This window comes from Ranitomeya imitator, chromosome 5 (assembly GCF_032444005.1).
Source record: "Ranitomeya imitator isolate aRanImi1 chromosome 5, aRanImi1.pri, whole genome shotgun sequence".
Lineage (NCBI taxonomy): Eukaryota > Metazoa > Chordata > Amphibia > Anura > Dendrobatidae > Ranitomeya > Ranitomeya imitator.
The window spans coordinates 130,700,285-130,723,499 of record NC_091286.1 but is presented as its reverse complement, the minus strand read 5'-3'; the positions used below and the strand labels follow the sequence as shown (position 1 = coordinate 130,723,499).

The 23,215-nt window shown below is 39.4% G+C and overlaps 1 protein-coding gene across 1 annotated transcript in view; it reads right to left on the bottom strand.

Moving 5' to 3' along the window:
* The window catches only part of LOC138681554 (sulfotransferase 6B1-like), an 82,357-nt gene that overhangs the window by 42,293 nt on the left and 16,849 nt on the right, over nt 1-23,215 (bottom strand). The window contains exons 2-3 of the mRNA XM_069769152.1: nt 5,504-5,613; nt 1,131-1,220 (exon numbers count right to left, since the gene is read on the bottom strand). Coding sequence (XP_069625253.1) covers nt 1,131-1,220; nt 5,504-5,613 — 200 coding nt within the window. The remainder of the gene's footprint in view (nt 1-1,130; nt 1,221-5,503; nt 5,614-23,215) is intronic.

The following is a 23,215-nucleotide window of genomic DNA, read 5'->3' as shown; positions in this document are numbered from 1 at the left end:
TTGATGCGAAAGACTCGCGCAAGTTTCTCACATCACACTCGCAAGTGTGACCCTGGCCCAAATCAGAGAGTGGTGTCACACAAAATAGTTAATAAATAACATTTCCCAGATGTCTACTTTGCATCAGCACAATTTTGGAAACATAATTCTTTTTGTTAGGATGTCATAAGGGTTAAACGTTGACCAGCGGTTTCTAATTTTTTCCAACAAAATTTACAAAAAATTTTTTAGGGACCACCTCACATATCTAGCAGCATAAAATCATGGCTCTTTCTACTAACTCCATTGCCTTGCAATAATTTAAATATGGTCATATATTTGTTTGTGAGATACAATTCATGTAATGATATATAACATATTTATGCATGCCTGTTATTTCATGCATGAACCACGCTACCCTAACTGGTTTTAAGGATTTGTTAAGGAGCTTTTTGTACTGTCACCTTTTCACTGTGTGATTTATGTAATGAAGATGTTTTGCTTAATTATGAAACTATTTCAATACATATTCTTTACATTATATTTAAAGTGGCGGTATTTGTCTAAATAGAATTCTTACAGTGGTTACCCCCACATATTACTACTTTTTTCTTATACGTTATGGGTCTAAAAATCCTTTTAGAAAAACACAATGGAGCAACCATCAGCTCACAGGTTGAGAAATTCCTAGGATAGGGGTGTGGTGCACGGAGACTTCAGGATGATTTCCTAAGTTAGGGTATGTGCACACGTTGCGGATTCGTGTGCGGATTTTTCAGCACAGATTCTGAAAAATTCGCATTGTGTGCACATACCCTAAGTGAACCGTGAAAAAAAGAGAAAATCCAGCAACCGCAAAAATCCTTTTATCTGTATTTTTTAATGAAGACAGTGGATGTTAATATACAGTACCTTTAAGTTATACAACAGAAAGTTGATTTTATGTCATGCATTTCTGATAAATTTCTGAGAATATTCTAGATTTATTTTTAAAGTCACATAATAGGAACCTTCATTTTTACTTCCAGTGAATAGATATTTCATATCTGTTCAGGTTCATGGCACTTGACAAGGACAGAAGCGCTTTCCATGGTGAATCCACTGAACTAAGAAAGGAATTGGAAGGTTTTCTTTTTGCGCTGAACACCTACCTTAACCTTTTTTTCAAACATAGACTTTGGAATATTATTGAATTGCAAATGAGTTGAAATAATCCTTGGTGAAGGGCGATCTTTAAATCTCTAAACAGAAAAAAACAGTAACACTTGGGGACCATTTATTTAATTGGTAAAATGTTCTAGATCACAAAGCAAGTCAAAGCAATGACAATTTTTCAAACATACAGTAGGGAAAATATTTGATACTCTGACGATTTTGCAACTTTTCCCACCTACAAAGAATGAAGAGGACTATAATTTTTATCGTAGGTACACTTCACGTATGGGAGACAAAATCTAAAAATAAAACCCAGAAAAACATTGTATGATTTTTAAATAATGAAATTGCATTTTATTGCATAAAATAAGTACTATATTTTTCGGACTATAAGATGCTCTTTTTCCCCAAAATTTTGGGGGAAAATGGGGGGTGTCTTATAGTCCAAATGTACTTACCAGTAGTGTGGAGGTAGCAGGAGTTGGGGGATTTTGCCGGCCCTTCACTGGGAAGAGGGGGTGTACGGTGGTCCGAAACCCTTGGGAGATGAGATCTCAGTGCCGAGATCTCAATCTGTGCATGCATGGCCTCCGATGGCCATTTTCCTAGATGCCACTGCATTGCAGCAATGGATGTACAGGGGTTCCAGGCTTTCACAAAATGTCAATATAGCCCCCGCACCACCGAAACCGCTGCACCAGCCTGGGAAGCCAATTCATCGCCGGGCCCTGAACACCTATTGTGACACTGCTCCATCAGCGCTGCCAATCCCCCCGGTAAGCTGAATTCGGACTTTAAGACAGACCCCCATTCTCCCTATTTTCCTTCTGAAAATTTGGGGTGCGTCTTATGGTCTGGTGCATCTAATAGTCTGAAAAATATGGTGTTTGATCTCCTACCAAGCAGCAAGAATTGTGTCTCTCACAGACCTGGTAATTTTTCTTTAAGATGCCCTTCTACTCTGCACTTATTACCTGTATTACTTGCACCTGTTTTAACTCATTACCCATATAAAAGACACCTGTTCACACACTCCCACCTCGCCACCATGGCCAAGATCAAAGAGCTGCCTAAGGACAACAGGGACAAAATTGTAGACCTGGACAAGGCTGGGATGGGCTACAGGAAAATAGGCAAGCAGCTTGGTGAGAATGCAACAACTGTTGGTACAATTATTAGAAACTGTAAGGAACACAAGATGATTGTCAATATTCCTCAGTCTTAGTCTCCATGCAAGATCTCGCCTCATGGGGAAAGGGTGATTCTGAGAAAGGTCAGGAATCAGCCCAGAAATACATGGGAGGACCTAGTCAATGACCTGAAGAGAACTGGGACCAAAGTCCCAAATATTACTGTTGGTAACACACTACGCCATCATGGATTAAAATCCTACAGGGCACACAAGGTCCACCTGCCCATGTCAGCACATGTCCAGCCCATTTGAAGTTTACCAGTGACCACTTGGATGATGGATGATTCAGAGTAGGCATGCGAGATGATCATGTGATCAGGTGAGACCAAAATAGAACTTTTTGGTATCAACTCCACTCGGCATGTTTGGAGGAAGAAGAAGGATGAGGATGAAGAAGGATGAGTACAACCCCAAGAGCACCGTCCCAACCATGAAGCATGGTCGTGGAAACATCATACTTTGAGGGTGCTGTTGTGCAAAGGGGACAGGATGACTGCACCATATTGAAGGTAGGATGAATGTTTCACGAGATTTTGGCGAACAACCTCTTTGCTTCAGTAAGCGCATTGAAGATGGGTTCTGGCTGGGTTTTCCAGCATAACAATGATCCAAAACACACAGCCAGGGCAACTAAAGAGTGGCTCCATAAAAAGCATTTCAAGGTCCTGGAGTGGCCTAGCCAGTCTCCAGATCTGAACCAAATAGAAAACCTTTGGAGGGAGCTGAAACTTAATGTTGCCCATCAACAACCCAAATCCTGAAAGATCTGGAGAAGATCTGTATGTAGGAGTAGGCCAAACTCCTTGCTGCAGTGTGTGCAAACTTGATCAAGAGCTATAGGAAACGTGTGACCTATGTACAGTAATTGCAAACATAGGTTTCTGTTTCAAATATTAAGTTCTGTTTTTCTATTGCATCAAAAACTTATTTTATGCAACATAAATGCAAATTAATTATGTAAAAATCATACTATGTGATTTCCTTGATTTTGTTTTAAAGATTCTGTCTCTTACAATTGAAGCGTGGCCTGGATTCATTTTAACTTTCCTCGTGCTTCAGATCATCACTACTGCATACTGCTGCCAACCAGTTACTTATTTGAGGATCACGACCTGGTAATCTGACACATTAAGTCCAAAAATTTCTTCTGGTAAATTATATTAGGATTTCTTAGACTCTGCACCTCACTTTAGTAAGTGCCAGATTTTGGTGGTATGTAGTTCCACTGTCTTATTGTACTAATCCTAAAAGTGTACTTAGGAAGCAAGCAGACATTGCTCAAGTGATTGTTTTGCTGAAAAAGTCACATTACAAGAGCAATTTCAGAAAGAGAGTATTCAGTTCCTCTAGCGCCAGGATGCACAATATGTTTTGGTTCAAGGGCCGTAATGCCTTACTGAACCATTCCCAAGGGCCACAAAAAAATATATATAATGAGCTTCTATTAGTACATAATACATCACCAGAACCAAGTTTAGAGTATTTGAGGAGGACTTGATGAAACTGCTCAGTTTCTGTTTCAAAAAATAAGTCTGAACATACAGTAATTTAGAACGCGTTTTTGGAGCAGAGTCTCACCAAATCCTCCTCATAATCTCAAAAATCTAAGTTTTATGGATTTTTAAGTTTTAGGATAGCCATGAAGCACGTTTTGGATTTCTAATTGTGTACAGTTTTAAAACCACTATCAGCACATGAACACTGCACCAGAACAACCATCAGTACATGAAAGAGCTTAAATGTACTGTCCTGAAATGTTGTGCTAAACAAAGCTTGAGAAATGCTATAAATCTGAGTTTCACTTGTTTACATCATGTCTGCCCAGCATTTGAAAATAGGCACAAACAAGGTGTCTACTATCCAGCTACATGACAGCTACTACAGACAATGAATACATACCTTTTCTTTGGTAGCTGTTCTTACCACTGGCACACATATGTAATGTAAAAGGTTAAAGTGTCACTCTTGATCTGAAGTGACAGTGTTAAAAAGATATACTGTATGTCTTTGTGTTAGGTTCATTCCGATATTCTTCGGTCACTACTTGTTCATGCACAGCCTTGGACAGACACCTCCATGGGTTTTTTTGAACAAATTTCCAGAAATGACACCTTTTGTTTTCTTGTAGAGATTGCCCTGACCTCCATTTGGCCAAACATTGTTTAAGGAAATGTTTCATAACTTTGACCTCACCATATGGTTTCAGATTTTTATTTTTGCCCAAATTCTTTAGGTCTTTTTGCACACTTCTGGAACTTTCTCTGTAAAGCTATCATACCTACACCAATATATAGACTGAAAAGGAGTGTTGTTACTTCTCATTTTCTGGTTTTGACTCCTGGACAGAAATTTGATTTTACCTTTATTTTCTCTTTCAAGGATTGTGCAGTTAATTGATATTCTTATTTTATCCCATGGCTTCATAATGCTACCCTCAGTTCTGTCATTGCTGCATACTGCTACCAATTGGTGGCTACTTTGATGACTGTAACCTCAAAATCAGACTGTGGAGTAGTGCAAAGGGAACTACCATTACGGACACTCAAAATGAGACTACCGTAGTTAAGTTCAAATGTATGGTCCTATAAACTCTGCACCTCAGTTCAGTCAGTGGGAGACTGGTTACAGTGCTTAATTCCACTGTCTCAAGGTATGCGGCCTTACAGCTGCCTGGTAATTTCATTAAAGGGACACTGTCACCTGAATTTGGAGGGAACAATCTTCAGCCATGGAGGCGGGGTTTTGGGGTTTTTGATTCACCCTTTCCTTACCCGCTGGCTGCATGCTGGCTGCAATATTGGATTGAAGTTCATTCTCTGTCCTCTGTAGTACATGCCTGCACAAGACAATCTTGCCTTGCGCAGGCATGTACTACGGAGGACAGAGAATGAACTTCAATCCAATATTGCAGCCAGCATGCAGCCAGCGGGTAAGGAAAGGGTGAATCAAAAACCCCAAAACCCCGCCTCCATGGCTGAAGATTGTTCCCTCCAAATTCAGGTGACAGTGTCCCTTTAAGAGGTAGTAGAAGGGAGCTGCTACTAGTTGCAACTATTGTGAAGTTTAGTATTTTGAGTTATCTGTCACCCTTAATTGAACCAGTGATTCAATATTATAAAAATTTTCAAATACATTATAGAAACTAGCATCTGTGTTATTAATTCATCCCTTACTCACCGCAAGTATTTCTGGACTCCCAAATTCAATCATTGTTGTATCAAGCAATGCTTCTTTATTGTGAATGACTGACACCATTTCATATAGTATCTGAATTAACCAATTTGTTCCTGAAACAAATAACATATGTTTGTTCAATATAACTATGTATTTTACAGATTGCTTTTCTTTATTAAGTTTCTATATGCAGGATGGAAAGGTTGAGAGGACAATACAAGTGCAATAGGGTCTTATCCAATAAACTGGTATAGGAATAAAGGATATGGTTACTGCTTACCTTGTGAGGTTGGCTGACCCCCAACAGAAGTTGTACGTATAAGAGAAAAATTATTCCAGCTGCTGCAACACCAACATGTTGTAAGCATCAATATGCCAATCAAGTAGTGATTTTTCCACCACTCGATATTTTTGCACAAGGCACCTTAGTTGTGAATTTGTTATACCTATTTATTATATCATCCATATCAGCCATATCCTCCTTCTTCTCTTCTCGCTTCCTCAAACTCAATGTGGACAAACCTGAACTCATCATCTTTCCTCCATCTCATAGATCTTCCTTACCTGACCTATCTATCACAATTAACGACATCATGTTTTCCCCCGTACCAGAAGTCCGCTGCCTCGGAGTAACCCTTGACTCTGCCCTGTCCTTCAAACCACACATCCAAGCTCTTTCCACCTCCAGTCGCCTCCAGCTCAAAAATATGTCCAGAATCCATCCTTTCCTCAACCCGTCAATCTACTAACATGCTTGTGCATGCCCTCATGACCTCCCACCTTGACTACTGCAACATCCTTTTCTGTGGCCTCCCTGCTAACACCCTTGCACCTCTCCAGTCCATCCATAACTCTACTGCCCGACTAAAGGATCTCCTCCCACGATTGCTCTGTTTGGCTGGAGGGCCAGGTCTAGGAAGACTTCTAGTGGTCCCAAACTTTTGCATTTCATGATTATGGAGGCCACTGTGCTCTTAGGAACCTTGAGTACAGCAGAAATTTGTTTGTAACTTTGGCCAGATCTGTGCCTTTCCACAATTCTGTCTCTGAGCTCCTTGGCCAGTTCCTTTGACCTCATGATTCTCATTTGGTCTGAAATGCACTGTGAGCTGTGAGTTCTTATATAGACAGGTGTGTGCCTTTCCAAATCAAGTCCTATCAGTTTAATTAAACACAGCTGGACTTCAATGAAGGCGTAGAACCATCTCAAGGAGGATCACAAGGAAATGGATGGCATGTGACTTAAATATGAGTGTCTGAGCAAAGGGTCTGAATTCTTATGACCATGGGATATTTCAGTTTTCCTTTTTAAATAAAGATGCAAACATTTCAACATTTCTGTTTTTTTTTTAGTCAAGATGGGGTGCAGAGTGTACATTAATGAAAAAAAAATGATTTTTTTTTTAATTTGCCAAATGACTGCAATGAAACAAAGAGTGAAAAAAGGGGTCTTAATACTTTCCATACCCTCTGTATATCATCATATAATGAAAAAACGTACTCTAGAATCAACAATTACAAACATATTTATTAACCCCTTTAATAAATCCATAAATGTGACCTGAGCCTTATAGCCCAGGAATGGGATAGTAAGTCAAATGCTATTAAACGTGATTGGACGCGCTCACAATTGCTGCCGGGTGTCAGCTGATTCTCACAGCTGACACCCGGCACCAAGTGCCAGGAATGGTCACGGACCACTCCCGACATTTTAACCACCGGGACACTTCGATCAAAGATGAACGCAGCATTACGCCGGCTGCACACAGGCTGACTACTCCTCTGCCTTTGGATCGGAGACCCTGCGGGGTCCCGATCCTTCCCATGGAGACCCAATATCATCACGACAACATACGGGTCTCCAGAGCAAAGAAACTTCCTGACATGCGCAGTGCATGTCAGGAAGTCTCAGGTTAGTGCACAGAGAAGCTGCAGCGCTGCAAGCGTCATGGAGTTACCGTGACAGAGCAGTACCTGAAGATACAAAAAATTGGATCTGAAGTAAATATTTTGTGAAAAAAAGTTAAATGTTCATTTTTTTTTAAACATTCCAAAAATTCCTGTGAAGCACCTGAAGAGTTAACAATCTTCTTGAATGTGGTTTTGAGCACATTGAGGGGTGCAGTTTTTAGAATGGTGTCACTTTTGGGTATTTTCTATCCTATAGACCCTTCAAAGTGACTTCAAATGTGATGTGGTTCCTGAAAAAAAACGGTGTTGTACAAACGAGAAATTGCTGGTCATGGTCATCTTTTAACCCTTATAAGTTCCTAACAAAAAAAAATTTTGGTTCCTAAATTGCACTGAAGTAAAATATTTAGTTACTATTTTGTGCGATATATCTCTCTGATTTAAGGGCATAAAAATTCAAAGTTTGAAAATTGAAACATTTTCAAAATTTTTGCCATATTTCCATTTTTTTCATAAATAAACGCAAGTTTTTGCAACTGCACTTGGGGACATTTTCAAAGTTTTCCCAATTTTTCGGACTGACTGACCTTCATTTCTGAAAGTAATGATTGCCACTGGTTTTTCTTTACTTTGCTGCTTTTTCTTGCCATAATACAAATTCTAACAGTCTATTCAAGTAGGACTATCAGCTGTGTATCCACCAGACTTCTGCACAACACAACTGATGGTCCCAACCCCATTTATAAGGCAAGAAATCCCACTTATTAAACGTGACAGGGTGTGAAGTGAAAACCATTTCCGGTGACTACCTCTTGAAGCTCATCAAGAGAATGCCAAGAGTGTGCAAAGCAGTCATCAAAGCAAAAGGTGGCTACTTTGAAGAACCTAGAATATGACATATTTTCAGTTGTTTCACACTTTTTTGTTAAGTATATAATTCCACATGTGTTAATTCATAGTTTTGATGCCTTCAGTGTGAATTTACAATTTTCATAGTCATGAAAATACAGAAAAATCTTTAAATGAGAAGGTGTGTCCAAACTATTGGTCTGTACTGTATATCGAAGAAATTTTACCACTAGCATGAAGTACAATATGTCGTAAGAAAACAGTGTCAGAATTGCCAAGATCCGTTGAAGCGCTCCATAGTTATAACCTCATAAAGGGACAGTGGTCAGAATTGTAAAAATTGGTCCGGTCATTAACATGCAAACAACCCTCGAGAGTAAAAGTCAGGGCCGGCTCCAGGTTTTTGAGAGCCCCGGGCAAAAGTGTCTCAGTGGGCCCCCCCTTTAACACATGCCACGATTCATGATGCACAGATACAGCAGAGAAATATAGGTATAGTACAATGCCAGATTTCAGTTCTTACATGAGTGATAGCTATTGTAATTTAAATGCTACAATAACATACAGCTGAGGGGCTTTATATAAGTCAACCCCTTATATGCCAATTATGCAAGAGCGATGTACGAGTCTTGCATTGCATCACCCAAAACATCCATATTTCTATGCAGCTGCACACTCCTATCCAAAGAACGGGCGGCTGTGCAGGGTGAAGTGATGCAAGGCTCTCGCAAGTGGAACTCCGAGTCCGACGTAATATATAGTAATGATTGGTCACTTAGTCATCCACATGTGTGTTCTGAAAAATAAGTCCTGATAGTGGCGTTTCTGCACTGTGTCACTCTTGGAGTAGGTGACATGTAGATCCTGTGCTTTAGCAGATGGCTAACTCTGGTAATCTAAGGTCCACAGGTCTCAGGGTATCAGTACCTGTAGTATTAGAGGCAAATCAACATTATAGAATAAAAGGGGGGAACACACAAGCGCTAATCCTATACACAAAGTCCCTAGCAGCTGGAGTCAGGGCAGGTGAGTGCCAATCCTGCTATAAAAGTACTAAAGATAGAAAATACAGCTGAAACCGCGCATAAAGGGACCAAAACCACGTGTGGAAATGTAGAAACACACATGCAAACAATGGAAATGGCAACTGGGGGGCTGCTGGAGACTAGACAGAACCTCCCAGGAAGCAGGCAGAAGAACCAAGGGTCCGTTGCCGCTACTACAGAGCGACACAAAGACCAGCAATAATAATATGGCAGGCCCCCTACCAGATCTAAAGTATGATCTAAAGGATATGGGCGGGCCGCCTGGGGGTTGATTGACAGGGCTCCTGCATAAATCACCTGAGCACCCAGGGACCGGTAACCCTGACGAAGGAGGACGGAGTTCCTCTGAAATGCGTTGGTTTAGTCTGGTCCCAGTGCCACTCCGTAGTTGTGACGTCACACGCTGAGTCTCCTGTCGGCCATCTTCCCCCTCGCTCGTATCCAGGGACGCCACCGGCCGGGGCTTTCCATGGCTATACGCAGCTACCGCACAGCGTCTCTGTGCCCGTTTATCTGCAGGTTTGCCCGCACATCCATTCCTTCACTGGACTCAGGGCTTCCCTGCGCAGTACCTACATGTATTCACACACTGACCCTGTTGGACCTATATCTCGGTGCACCGCTGTGCTGCAGCCCCTTTCAGGCTTGCTTGCCTGCACGCCTATTCATCTTTCTGGTGCTGGGCTCTCCACCACAGAACCCCATGTGCGCCCACCTCACCGACATCGTTGCATCTGAACCCTGGTAAGTCCCCCCCTTTTTTTACACATTTGTGCTTCTATTTGCATATATCATTTGATACTTTAGATCTGGTAGGGGGCCTGCCATATTATTATTGCTGGTCTTTGTGTTGCTCTGTAGTAGCGGCCACGGGTGGACCCTTGGTTCTTCTGCCTGCTTCCTGGGAGGTTCTGTCTAGCCTCTAGCAGCCCCCAGTTGCCATTTCCATTGTTTGCACGGGTAATTCTACATTTCCACACGTGGTTTTGGTCCCTTTATGCGCGGTTTCAGCTGTATTTTCTAACATTATAGAATACTTTTGGGTTTTCATTGGCTGTAAGCCATAATCATCTACATTAACAGAAATATACACTTGAAATAGTTCACTAGGTTTATTATGACTATATAATATGGAGTTTCATTTTTTGTATTGAGGAACTGAAATAAATTAACTTTGATGATATTCTAATTTTGTGAACAGCACCTGTATGCATACAACTTGATGAATGGGCAGCATTTTGTTTAGTATAATACACCCCATAGTCCTCCATATATTATAATGTTCACCACAGTCCTCCATATAGTATAATACAGTCCTCAGTCCTCCATATAGTATAATACACTCCTCAGTCCTCCATATAGTATAATACACTCGTCAGTCCTCCATATAGTATAATACACTCCTCATAGTCCTCCATATATTAAAATACACTGCTCAGTACTCCATATAGTATAATACACTCCTCATAGTGCTTCATATAGTATAATGCACCACCATAGTCATCCATGTAGTACAAGTCACTTCCCATAGTATAATGCACCCCATAGTTCATATAGTGTAATGTACAGTTAGGGCCAGAAATATTTGGACAGTGACACAATTTTCGCGAGTTGGGCTCTGCATGCCACCACATTGGATTTGAAATGAAACCTCTACAACAGAATTCAAGTGCAGATTGTAACGTTTAATTTGAAGGGTTGAACAAAAATATCTGATAGAAAATGTAGGAATTGTACACATTTCTTTACAAACACTCCACATTTTAGGAGGTCAAAAGTAATTGGACAAATAAACATAACCCAAACAAAATATTTTTATTTTCAATATTTTGTTGCAAATCCTTTGGAGGCAATCACTGCCTTAAGTCTGGAACCCATGGACATCACCAAACGCTGGGTTTCCTCCTTCTTAATGCTTTGCCAGGCCTTTACAGCCGCAGCCTTCAGGTCTTGCTTGTTTGTGGGTCTTTCCATCTTAAGTCTGGATTTGAGCAAGTGAAATGCATGCTCAATTGGGTTTAGATCTGGAGATTGACTTGGCCATTGCAGAATGTTCCACTTTTTGGCACTCATGAACTCCTGGGTAGCTTTGGCTGTATGCTTGGGGTCATTGTCCATCTGTACTATGAAGCGCCGTCCAATCAACTTTGCAGCATTTGGCTGAATCTGGGCTGAAAGTATATCCCGGTACACTTCAGAATTCATCCGGCTACTCTTGTCTGCTCTTATGTCATCAATAAACACAAGTGACCAAGTGCCATTGAAAGCCATGCATGCCCATGCCATCACGTTGCCTCCACCATGTTTTACAGAGGATGTGGTGTGCCTTGGATCATGTGCCATTCCCTTTCTTCTCCAAACTTTTTTCTTCCCATCATTCTGGTACAGGTTGATCTGTGTCTCATCTGTCCATAGAATACTTTTCCAGAACTGAGCTGGCTTCTTGAGGTGTTTTTCTGCAAATTTAACTCTGGCCTGTCTATTTTTGGTATTGATGAATGGTTTGCATCTAGATGTGAACCCTTTGTATTTACTGTCATGGAGTCTTCTCTTTACTGTTGACTTAGAGACAGATACACCTACTTCACTGAGAGTGTTCTGGACTTCAGTTGATGTTGTGAACGGGTTCTTCTTCACCAAATTAAGTATGCGGCGATCATCCACCACTGTTGTCATCCGTGGACGCACAGGCCTTTTTGAGTTCCCAAGCTCACCAGTCAATTCCTTTTTTCTCAGAATGTACCCAACTGTTGATTTTGCTACTCCAAGCATGTCTGCTATCTCTCTGATGGATTTTTTCTTTTTTTTTCAGCCTCAGGATGTTCTGCTTCACCTCAATTGAGAGTTCCTTTGACCGCATGTTGTCTGCTCACAGCAACAGCTTCCAAATGCAAAACCACACACCTGGAATCCACCCCTGACCTTTTAACTACTTCATTGATTACAGGTTAACGAGGGAGACGCCTTCAGAGTTAATTGCAGCCCTTAGAGTCCATTGTCCAATTACTTTTGGTCCCTTGAAAAAGAGGACGCTATGCATTACAGAGCTATGATTCCTAAACCCTTTCTCCGATTTGGATGTGGAAACTATCATATTGCAGCTGGGAGTGTGCACTTTCAGCCCATATTATATATATAATTGTATTTCTGAACATGTTTTTGTAAACAGCTAAAATAACAAAACTTGTGTCACTGTCCAAATATTTCTGGCCCTAACTGTATTTCCCATAGTCTTCGATACAGTATAATGCAGCCCACATATAGTATAATGCTGCCACCTCACAGAGTATGATGCAGCCACCCCACAGAATATATTGTAGCCCCCTGAGTATAATGTAACCCCCAGAGAATTTTAATGCAGCCCCTGCATATATAATATATGGTAGCCCCCCATAGAGTATAATGCAGCCCCCATAGAATATAAAGTAGCCCCTCCATAGAATACAATGCAGCCCCCCTCATATAGTATAATGCCGCCCCCATAGAATATAATGTAGCCCCTTCATAGAGTATAATGCAATCACCCCTAATAGAATATAATAAATGTAATACATAGAATACATTTAATACATAGAATATAATACAGCCTACCTCCACATAGAATATAATGTAGCCGCATAAAAGAGTATGATGCAATCCTCCCACATAGAATATAATACATCCCCATAGAATATAATGTAGCCCCCCAGAGAATATAATACAGCCCCCCATAGAATGTAATACAGTCCCCCATAGAATATAATACAGCACCCCATAGAATGTAATACTGCCCCCATATAATATAATACAGCCCCCATAGAATGTAATATAGCCTCTCATAGAATATAATACAGCACCCCATAGAATGTAATACAGCACCCCATAGAATATAATACAGCCCCTCCATAGAATATAATACAGCCCCACACAGAATGTAATACAACCCCCCATAGAATATAATGCAGCACCCCATAGAATGTAATACAGCCCCCACAGAATGTAATATAGCCCCACATAGAATATAATACAGCACAGCACCCCATAGAATGTAATACAGCCCCACATAGAATGTAATATAATACAGCCCCCCATAGACTGTAATGTAATACAGCCCCCCATAGAATGTAAAGTAATACAGCCCCCATAGAATATAATACAGTCCCCCATAGAATATAATACAACCCGCATAGAATATATTGTAGCCCCCCGAGAATGGCCACACAATCCAGTTGTCACTCATTGATAGATTTAAAGAAAAAACACACAATCCTCACCTCTCCTTCTGCCCCGCGCTGCTCCAGGCTCGGCTCCGGTCTCAACGGCTGCAGTCTGCCCATTACACAGCTGGTATGCGATGATATGACATCATTGCACACCCGCAGTGTCAGAGGCAGAGGGGAATGATGGGAGAGGGAGTGTCATCCGACGCTTTCTCCTCCATCATTGCATTGAACTGTACCGGCATCATAGACGCCCGAGTATTTGAATGCGGCGGCGCTGGCGGGAGGGTGAGTCGGCGCTGGCGGGGGGTGAGTCGGCGCTGGCGGGGGGGTGAATCACATGTATTCCAGACAGCGTAAGTGGGCCCCCCCATCTCGCCAGAGCCCCGGTACTTGCATCGGGTGCTAACGATGACCCTGGTAAAGAGGTTAAATACTGAAAGATTTTTACATATATAGACTAAGCATATTAAAAAGTGTGAAACCACAAAGTGGTGCAAAAATGCTAAAAACCTCCAGACACAAAGCTTACGAGTAATTGATAAATTGTGAGTGAAAATAGGTCAATTAAACAGATACCTATGGTGGATATATGCATATGAAAAAGGGAGTAGGTACCTATGGTTAGATGTTAACCAAGGGCCCTACATGGTCAAACATTACTTGCCACTCTGATAAATCCACACCTAATGTGAAACAAAAAGACCCATTCCACTTCAACTGCAGTATACAAATGTATTACACATGAAGCAATACTTGCACACACATAAGATCCTTGTTATATATAGTATAATGTACCCCATAGTGATATAATGCACCCTATAGTATAATGCACCCCTATAGTAGAATAATGCACCCCCATAGTAGTATAATGCACCTCCTTGTCATATATAGTATAATGCACCCCATGGCAGTATAATGTTCCCCTTGTCATATATAATAAATTGCACCCCCATAGTATAATGCACCCCTTTGTAATATATAGTATAATACACCCCTGTAGTATAATGCACCACGTTGTCATATATTATAATGCACCCTCAATTTATAATGTACCCTTTTGTCATATATAGTATAATGCACCCCAAAGCAGTATAATGCAGCCCCATACTGCAGCTTTAAAAATCAAAAAAATAAAAAGATTCTCCTTACCTAGCTGAGGTCCAGCGGTAATCTCCCCTATGATTCAGTTGAGGCATGCTGCGTCGTTCCGGCGTATGACAGTGACATCATGCATTAGCGACGTGCGTACTGATGTCAGCTGCCGGCCTCTAATTAGCTGGCAGCTGTTAACTGTTGCTGTGCGGGAGGAATCTCCTGCACAGCAAGAGATTTTAACTGCTTCTCTTGATATCTCACTTAACTACTCATCCCCTCACAGTCCAATGTGATGCTTACATACAGTAGCTCTTTCCAACTCTAATCCCCTTTACTCTATAGTAACAACAGCCAACAAAAAGTAGCACTTCAAGGTGTTCAAGTTCTATTATAGAATTTACATACGGACATTACACACTTAATCCTTTTTTCACGGACAACTGTGTAATAAAATATGGGCTTAATTTTCACCTTTCTCAGGCATATCATATTTTCAGGAGGTATACTGTATAAGCATAAACTAGATAAAACTGCAATATGCTAGTGCTGAAAAAAATGGAGAAAAACATTATATCATGTTGACCATTTCAAAACTCTGACATTTTTACAATTTTAAGGAAAATAGATTTAATTTTCATAGTGATTTCCATTCCCTAGGTTAACAAATATATTTAACACAATGCTCCACTGCAACATACTGAAATGTTAAATCTGCAACCATTGGACTAACGCAGATGCAGACTTATTTAGTAGATGAACTATATCGACAGTATGTACAGTGGGGGAAATAAATATTTGATCCCTTGCTAATTTTGTAAGTTTTCCCACTGACAAAGACATGAAGAGGAGTAGTGTAGCATCCATATGTTTCGTCAAACTCAATCTGACAGGTGCCCCGCCCCTATCAAAGTGTATCAAAGTGTGTAACCCCTCCCCTCCCCTTGTCTGACGGCTGGTATCCAGCTGTCCCTCCTTGTTTGATTTCCCCTTTTGATATAGTTTGATATAGTTTGATATTATTCCCGTATTTGTTTTATATTAGATTTTATATGTAGTTCGAGCTTGATTCTGTAAGCTGTGTTTTATTCACAGTGTACACATATAGTGCAGAACTTTGTTTTATAACACACTCAGCTGTTTATTTGTGTCTCTACTGACCATTAACTAAATGATGGTCACCTTATTTACACAAACAGAAAAGACAGATTTTCTGTTTGTGCCTCAGAGGTCATTTGCCGGGCAGTGTGTTTTATTTATGTTTTTATAACGCAGCTGTTTATTTGTGTCTCTACTGACCATTAACTAAATGATGGTCACCTTATTTACACAAACAGAAAAGACAGATTTTCTGTTTGTGCCTCAGAGGTCATTTGCCGGGCAGTGTGTTTTATTTATGTTTTATAACGCACCAATGTTTAGTACTGTCATATGTTGCATAATTTTAGCACATTTCCTGTACCACAGTATATTTTATCATGTGCATCATTATTAGTCATTTAGGACTTATTTATGTTATCATGTTTTTGCACTTTATTAATATGCTGACCACATAGGTCAGTGATTTTTTGCACTTTATTAATATGCTGGCCACATAGGTCAGTGATTTTTGCACTTTATTAATATGCTGTCCACATATAGTATTTTTTGATATCTCAAAAGGGTGTGACAAATTCCCATATATTATTCCAGCTTTCTTTATTTCTACATTATTTTAGCACATATTAATTTTACAGGTGCCTGTGCTGTCTATAATTTGACTCCTTTTTATTCAAAGACATCTAACATATACAGACTTTTAAAGCTTTTTTACATTTCTATTGGTGTTACATTTCTATTGGTGTTACTTTTGCACATGTATTACTGGCGTCTTTAAAAATATGAATATTATCTAGTTTACTTATGTTGCAGATTATGTTGCAGTATTTTATTTCCCTGGTGTTACTTTTGCACATGTATTACTGGCTTCTTTAAAAATATGAATATTATTTAGTTTACTTATGTTGCAGTATTTTATTTTCCTGGTGTTACTTTTGCACATGTATTACTGGCGTCTTTAAAAAAATATGAATATTATTAACCTTATGTTTTTGCACTTTGCCTGTGCTGCCTATAATTTGACTCCTTTTTATTCAAAGACAGCTAACATATGCAGACTTTTAAAGCTTTTTTACATTTCTATTGGTGTTACATTTCTATTGGTGTTACTTTTGCACATGTATTACTGGATTCTTTAAAAATATGAATATTATCTAGTTTACTTATGTTGCAGTATTTTATTTTCCTGGTGTTACTTTTGCACATGTATTACTGGCGTCTTTAAAAAATATGAATATTATTTAGTTTACTTATGTTACAGTATTTTATTTTCCTGGTGTTACTTTTGCACATGTATTACTGTTTTTCTTGTTTTTGTGTAAAATCTCGGTCAGGCAGGCACGAACACACACACACACACACACAACACAGAACCCACACACAACAAACACACATAACATACAAAACACACACAACACATACAACACACACGACAAACATACACACACAACATACAGAACACACACACACACAAGAAATAGACATTTAGGACTTATTTATGTTATTATGTTTATGCACTTTGCCTGTGCTGTCTATAATTTGACTCCTTTTTATTCAAAGACAGCTAACATATGCAGACTTTTAAAGCTTTTTTACATTTCTATTGGTGTTATATTTCTATTGGTGTTACTTTTGCACATGTATTACTGGATTCTTTAAAAATATGAATATTATCTAGTTTACTTATGTTGCAGTATTTTATTTTCCTGGTGTTACTTTTGCACATGTATTACTGGCGTCTTTAAAAAATATGAATATTATTTAGTTTACCTATGTTACAGTATTTTATTTTCCGTGTGTTACTTATGCACATGTATTACTGGCGTCTTCAACAGTTATGATCCATACCTTTTCTATATAAATATGGGTAAATGAATACACCATTATAGAACCATTTCGAATCCATGTTTTGTTGAAAATAACTGGGCATACATAAGAAACCGTGCAATATATCTTTATAGAAATAACACTACTGCACCCACGGGCGCGTCTCAGCAACCCCTGCATCCGGTACTCATCAGGCACTGTGAAATAATGCAAAAATACAGCTGTGTGCGGCTGGCGGGATCAACATTTTGCTATTATAAGTTTATGGTTCTGTAAAAGAACACACAACACATACAGAACACACACACACAACACACAACAAGCACATATTATGAAAAAATGACAATTATTGTATGTGATTTAAAAGACTTTAGTCGCTCACACGTATCACAGAAAGATTTAGTTTAAAAACTGCTTAGTCATGGGGATTTAGATTTATCAGGGGTGATTTAGTTTGAAAGCACACAGCTCCGCGATAATGTCGGGGGTTGGGCAGGCATTTAACAGTCTTTCATATGTATCACAGAAAGATTTTAGTTCCATCTGTGCGAGTTTGCTTTGAGCGTACTGCGCAGCCATGTCAGTAAACATTTTGACATGGTCATCATCCCACGAAGGACGACCTGTGTAAGGTGTATGTACAGCAACTTTCTGTTTTTTTACCTACACGGCGATGGGATACTGCGCGTTTCTTTAGATGTAATACAGGGGCAAAAACGCTGCAGATTGCACAGACTGGCACACAGGTATATTGAGGGGATCTATGGGTGACCACATACCCTCGGAGAGCTGTTCAATTTCTCTGTTTTCAGGAGTAGCTTGCGGTATGGCGACTGCGCTATTGGCGTCCCGAGTTATGCAGGGACTAGCGTTCTGCGATGCACGTCTCTCTCTTGAAACGTGCGTATATTTCTGATGGGGAATCTTGGGGCTTGGATTCCCGGGTTGTTTTGGTGCCGCGTAGCATTCATCACGATCCACAACACAGATGGGCGAAAGAGATGTTGTTCTCGCCGCCGTATTAGCTCTTTGTGGTTGATTCTCTGCAGCTCCGTAATTACGCCGGTGCAAAACTCGTTGCTGAAGAGCCGACGTATCTAAAAGAAAAGACACAAGTGGCGGTTAGCCGTGAAACGGAGCAAAATTGGAAGAGCTAAACGGCGACGCCTAGCTATGATCCTGCATAATATTTGAAAAGTTAACGGGGACAGTTACCCATGAAATCATTGTAACAATATTTACATAAACCTGTATAGAGCAGTCCAGATATATACTTACAAGTATGAAGCGGGAATTGACCCACAACAGCTCCTGGTTTAACGGACGGCGCAATGCTCAAACTCGTCGAGATGGGAATATTCTCTTTTTTAAGCTGTATTTTCTGGGCAACTAGATTAGCGGGTCTAAGTAAAAATATAACGATTAGCTAACACAGAATTGATTTTCTACACAAAACTGCAGCGTTGAGACGGATATATATATATATATATATATATATATATATTTTTTTTTTTTTTTTTTCAAAATGAATTTTCTGACAGTTAGTTAGCAGCTGTAAGTAAATATGAGCATTACACAAAAGTGAGAATCGCCTGTATTTCAAGTGAACAGATACCTTTTCTATTCTTGAAACACCTGCGTAACGAGCTGCCGCGTCTTTTAGGTGCATCGGGTATCAATGAAATTGCAGGGTTCATGACATCTATGATCTCCACGTCTGAACCCAGCGTATCGCATGGCTCGGGAACACACCAGTTTTCAGCCATTTCGGCCGATGTCTTCGTGTCAGTATCTGTATGAGAAATTGCGTGTAGTTCGTGTTTACATACAGTGGATTAAAGCAACTGACATAGTATAATATAGTTTTACGGCATAAACATATTTGCGGTGTAAAATTAATATAGCAAGACTTATGCTGCTATATATTAATAATTCAGTCTTATATTGGTGGCTACCGCTATTATTTGTTTTATTAATTTAATCATATATTTATTATGACATAATTTGTGTAATACAATAGTTAATAGATGCTATAGTTTTACGCCATGAACAGTATATATTAACATAGATAATATATATATATATATATATTTAGCTTTCTTACATGTGATACATGAAAGATAAATATCTTTGTACCGTGTTACAATGACATTTTTCCCTATCTAAAAGCAAAAAGGCGCGCCTAATTACCCATGATGAGGTGAAGAGCAGGCCCATTATCGGCTAGCGGCTCCATGGCTTCAACGCGCTCATAATTCTGCGTTATGAAATTATTGCGCCAATCGGGCGACATACACGGCTCTTAAATAAGAAAGAATGCATGAATATATAATTAATATAAATTACTTATAATATAATGACACAATCAGAATGAGTCAATACTCTGTACATTATACGCGTATAATACTGAGTTAATACATGCATTAATTGCATGTATGGTTGTGTTCTGGGTGTTAACAGAAGGCGTGTGGTGGGGCGTAACTGGGTGTGTTTCTGGGTGTTAACAGCGGGCTTGTTTTCTGACACTCAGGATAAATCGGTGGGTGGTAATTTCTCTTTAAATACATGGATAGTTCCTCCAAGCTTGAGAAGCAGAATCTTAAACACCATTTTTCTGGGACTCTGATCAGCTGCGCTACTCTCTGAAAAAGTAAGTGTTAACTGTTTTATTTGCGGCCTAATATTATCATTGCCTGTAACGCATATTTTTGTAACATAGTTTTAAACTGTATTTATTGGCGGCGCAGTTATAGATAAAACTTTTCCCCTATTTATTTAAGATGGAAGTCCAATACCCTCGCGATCAATGCAGCCCACTTCTTGCAAGCACACAATTAGGTATTATACGCGTATAATGTACAGAGTATTGACTCATTCTGATTGTGTCATTATATTATAAGTAATTTATATTAATTATATATTCATGCATTCTTTCTTATTTAAGAGCCGTGTATGTCGCCCGATTGGCGCAATAATTTTATAACGCAGAATTATGAGCGCGTTGAAGCCATGGAGCCGCTAGCCGATAATGGGCCTGCTCTTCACCTCATCATGGGTAATTAGGCGCGCCTTTTTGCTTTTAGATAGGGAAAAATGTCATTGTAACACGGTACAAAGATATTTATCTTTCATGTATCACATGTAAGAAAGCTAAATATATATATATATATATATATATATATATTATCTATGTTAATATATACTGTTTATGGCGTAAAACTATAGCATCTATTAACTATTGTATTACACAAATTATGTCATAATAAATATATGATTAAATTAATAAAACAAATAATAGCGGTAGCCACCAATATAATACTGAATTATTAATATATAGCGGCATAAGTCTTGCTATATTAATTTTACACCGCAAATATGTTTATGCCGTAAAACTATATTATACTATGTCAGTTGCTTTAATCCTCTGTATGTAAACACGAACTACGCGCAATTTCTCATACAGATACTGACACGAAGACATCGGCCGATATGGCTGAAAACTGGTGTGTTCCCGAGCCATGCGATACACTGGGTTCAGACGTGGAGATCATAGATGTCATGAACCCTGCAATTTCATTGATACCCGATGCACCTAAAAGACGCGGCAGCTCGTTACGCAGGTGTTTCAAGAATAGAAAAGGTATCTGTTCACTTGAAATACAGGCGATTCTCACTTTTGTGTAATGCTCATATTTACTTACAGCTGCTAACTAACTGTCAGAAAATTCATTTTGAAAAAAAAAATATATATATATATATATATATATATCCGTCTCAACGCTGCAGTTTTGTGTAGAAAATCAATTCTGTGTTAGCTAATCGTTATATTTTTACTTACACCCGCTAATCTAGTTGCCCGGAAAATACAGCTTGAAAAAGAGAATATTCCCATCTCGACGAATTTGAGCATTGCGCCGTCCGTTAAACCAGGAGCTGTTGTGGGTCAATTCCCGCTTCATACTTGTAAGTATATATCTGGACTGCTCTATACAGGTTTATGTAAATATTGTTACAATGATTTCATGGGTAACTGTCCCCGTTAACTTTTCAAATATTACGCAGGATCATAGCTAGGCGTCGCCGTTTAGCTCTTCCAATTTTGCTCCGTTTCGCGGCTAACTGCCACTTGTATCTTTTCTTTTAGATACGTCGGCTCTTCAGCAACGAGTTTTGCACCGGCGTAATTATGGAGCTGCAGAGAATCAACCACAAAGAGCTAATACGGCGGCGAGAACAACATCTCTTTCGCCCATCTGTGTTGTGGATCGTGATGAATGCTACGCGGCACCAAAACAACCCGGGAATCCAAGCCCCAAGATTCCCCATCAGAAATATACGCATGTTTCAAGAGAGAGACGTGCATCGCAGAACGCTAGTCCCTGCATAACTCGGGACGCCAATAGCGCAGTCGCCATACCGCAAGTTACTCCTGAAAACAGAGAAATTGAACAGCTCTCCGAGGGTATGTGGTCACCCATAGACCCCCTCAATATACCTGTGTGCCAGTCTGTGCAATCTGCAGATACTGCTCTTGCAGGCTCTTCTAGTGTTTTTGCCCCTGTATTACCTCTAAAGAAACGCACAGTATCCCGTTGCCGTGTAGGTAAAAAAACAGAAAGTTGCTGTACATACACCTTACACAGGTCGTCCTTCGTGGGATGATGACCATGTCAAAATGTTTACTGACATGGCTGCGCAGTACGCTCAAAGCAAACTCGCACAGATGGAACTAAAATCTTTCTGTGATACATATGAAAGACTGTTAAATGCCTGCCCAACCCCCGACATTATCGCGGAGCTGTGTGCTTTCAAACTAAATCACCCCTGATAAATCTAAATCCCCATGACTAAGCAGTTTTTAAACTAAATCTTTCTGTGATACGTGTGAGCGACTAAAGTCTTTTAAATCACATACAATAATTGTCATTTTTTCATAATATGTGCTTGTTGTGTGTTGTGTGTGTGTGTTCTGTATGTGTTGTGTGTTCTTTTACAGAACCATAAACTTATAATAGCAAAATGTTGATCCCGCCAGCCGCACACAGCTGTATTTTTGCATTATTTCACAGTGCCTGATGAGTACCGGATGCAGGGGTTGCTGAGAAGCGCCCGTGGGTGCAGTAGTGTTATTTCTATAAAGATATATTGCACGGTTTCTTATGTATGCCCAGTTATTTTCAACAAAACATGGATTCGAAATGGTTCTATAATGGTGTATTCATTTACCCATATTTATATAGAAAAGGTATGGATCATAACTGATGAAGACGCCAGTAATACATGTGCATAAGTAACACACGGAAAATAAAATACTGTAACATAGGTAAACTAAATAATATTCATATTTTTTAAAGACGCCAGTAATACATGTGCAAAAGTAACACCAGGAAAATAAAATACTGCAACATAAGTAAACTAGATAATATTCATATTTTTAAAGAATCCAGTAATACATGTGCAAAAGTAACACCAATAGAAATGTAACACCAATAGAAATGTAAAAAAGCTTTAAAAGTCTGCATATGTTAGCTGTCTTTGAATAAAAAGGAGTCAAATTATAGATAGCACAGGCAAAGTGCATAAACATAATAACATAAATAAGTCCTAAATGTCTATTTCTTGTGTGTGTGTGTGTGTGTGTAACACCAATAGAAATGTAAAAAACTTTAAAAGTCTGCATATTTTAGCTG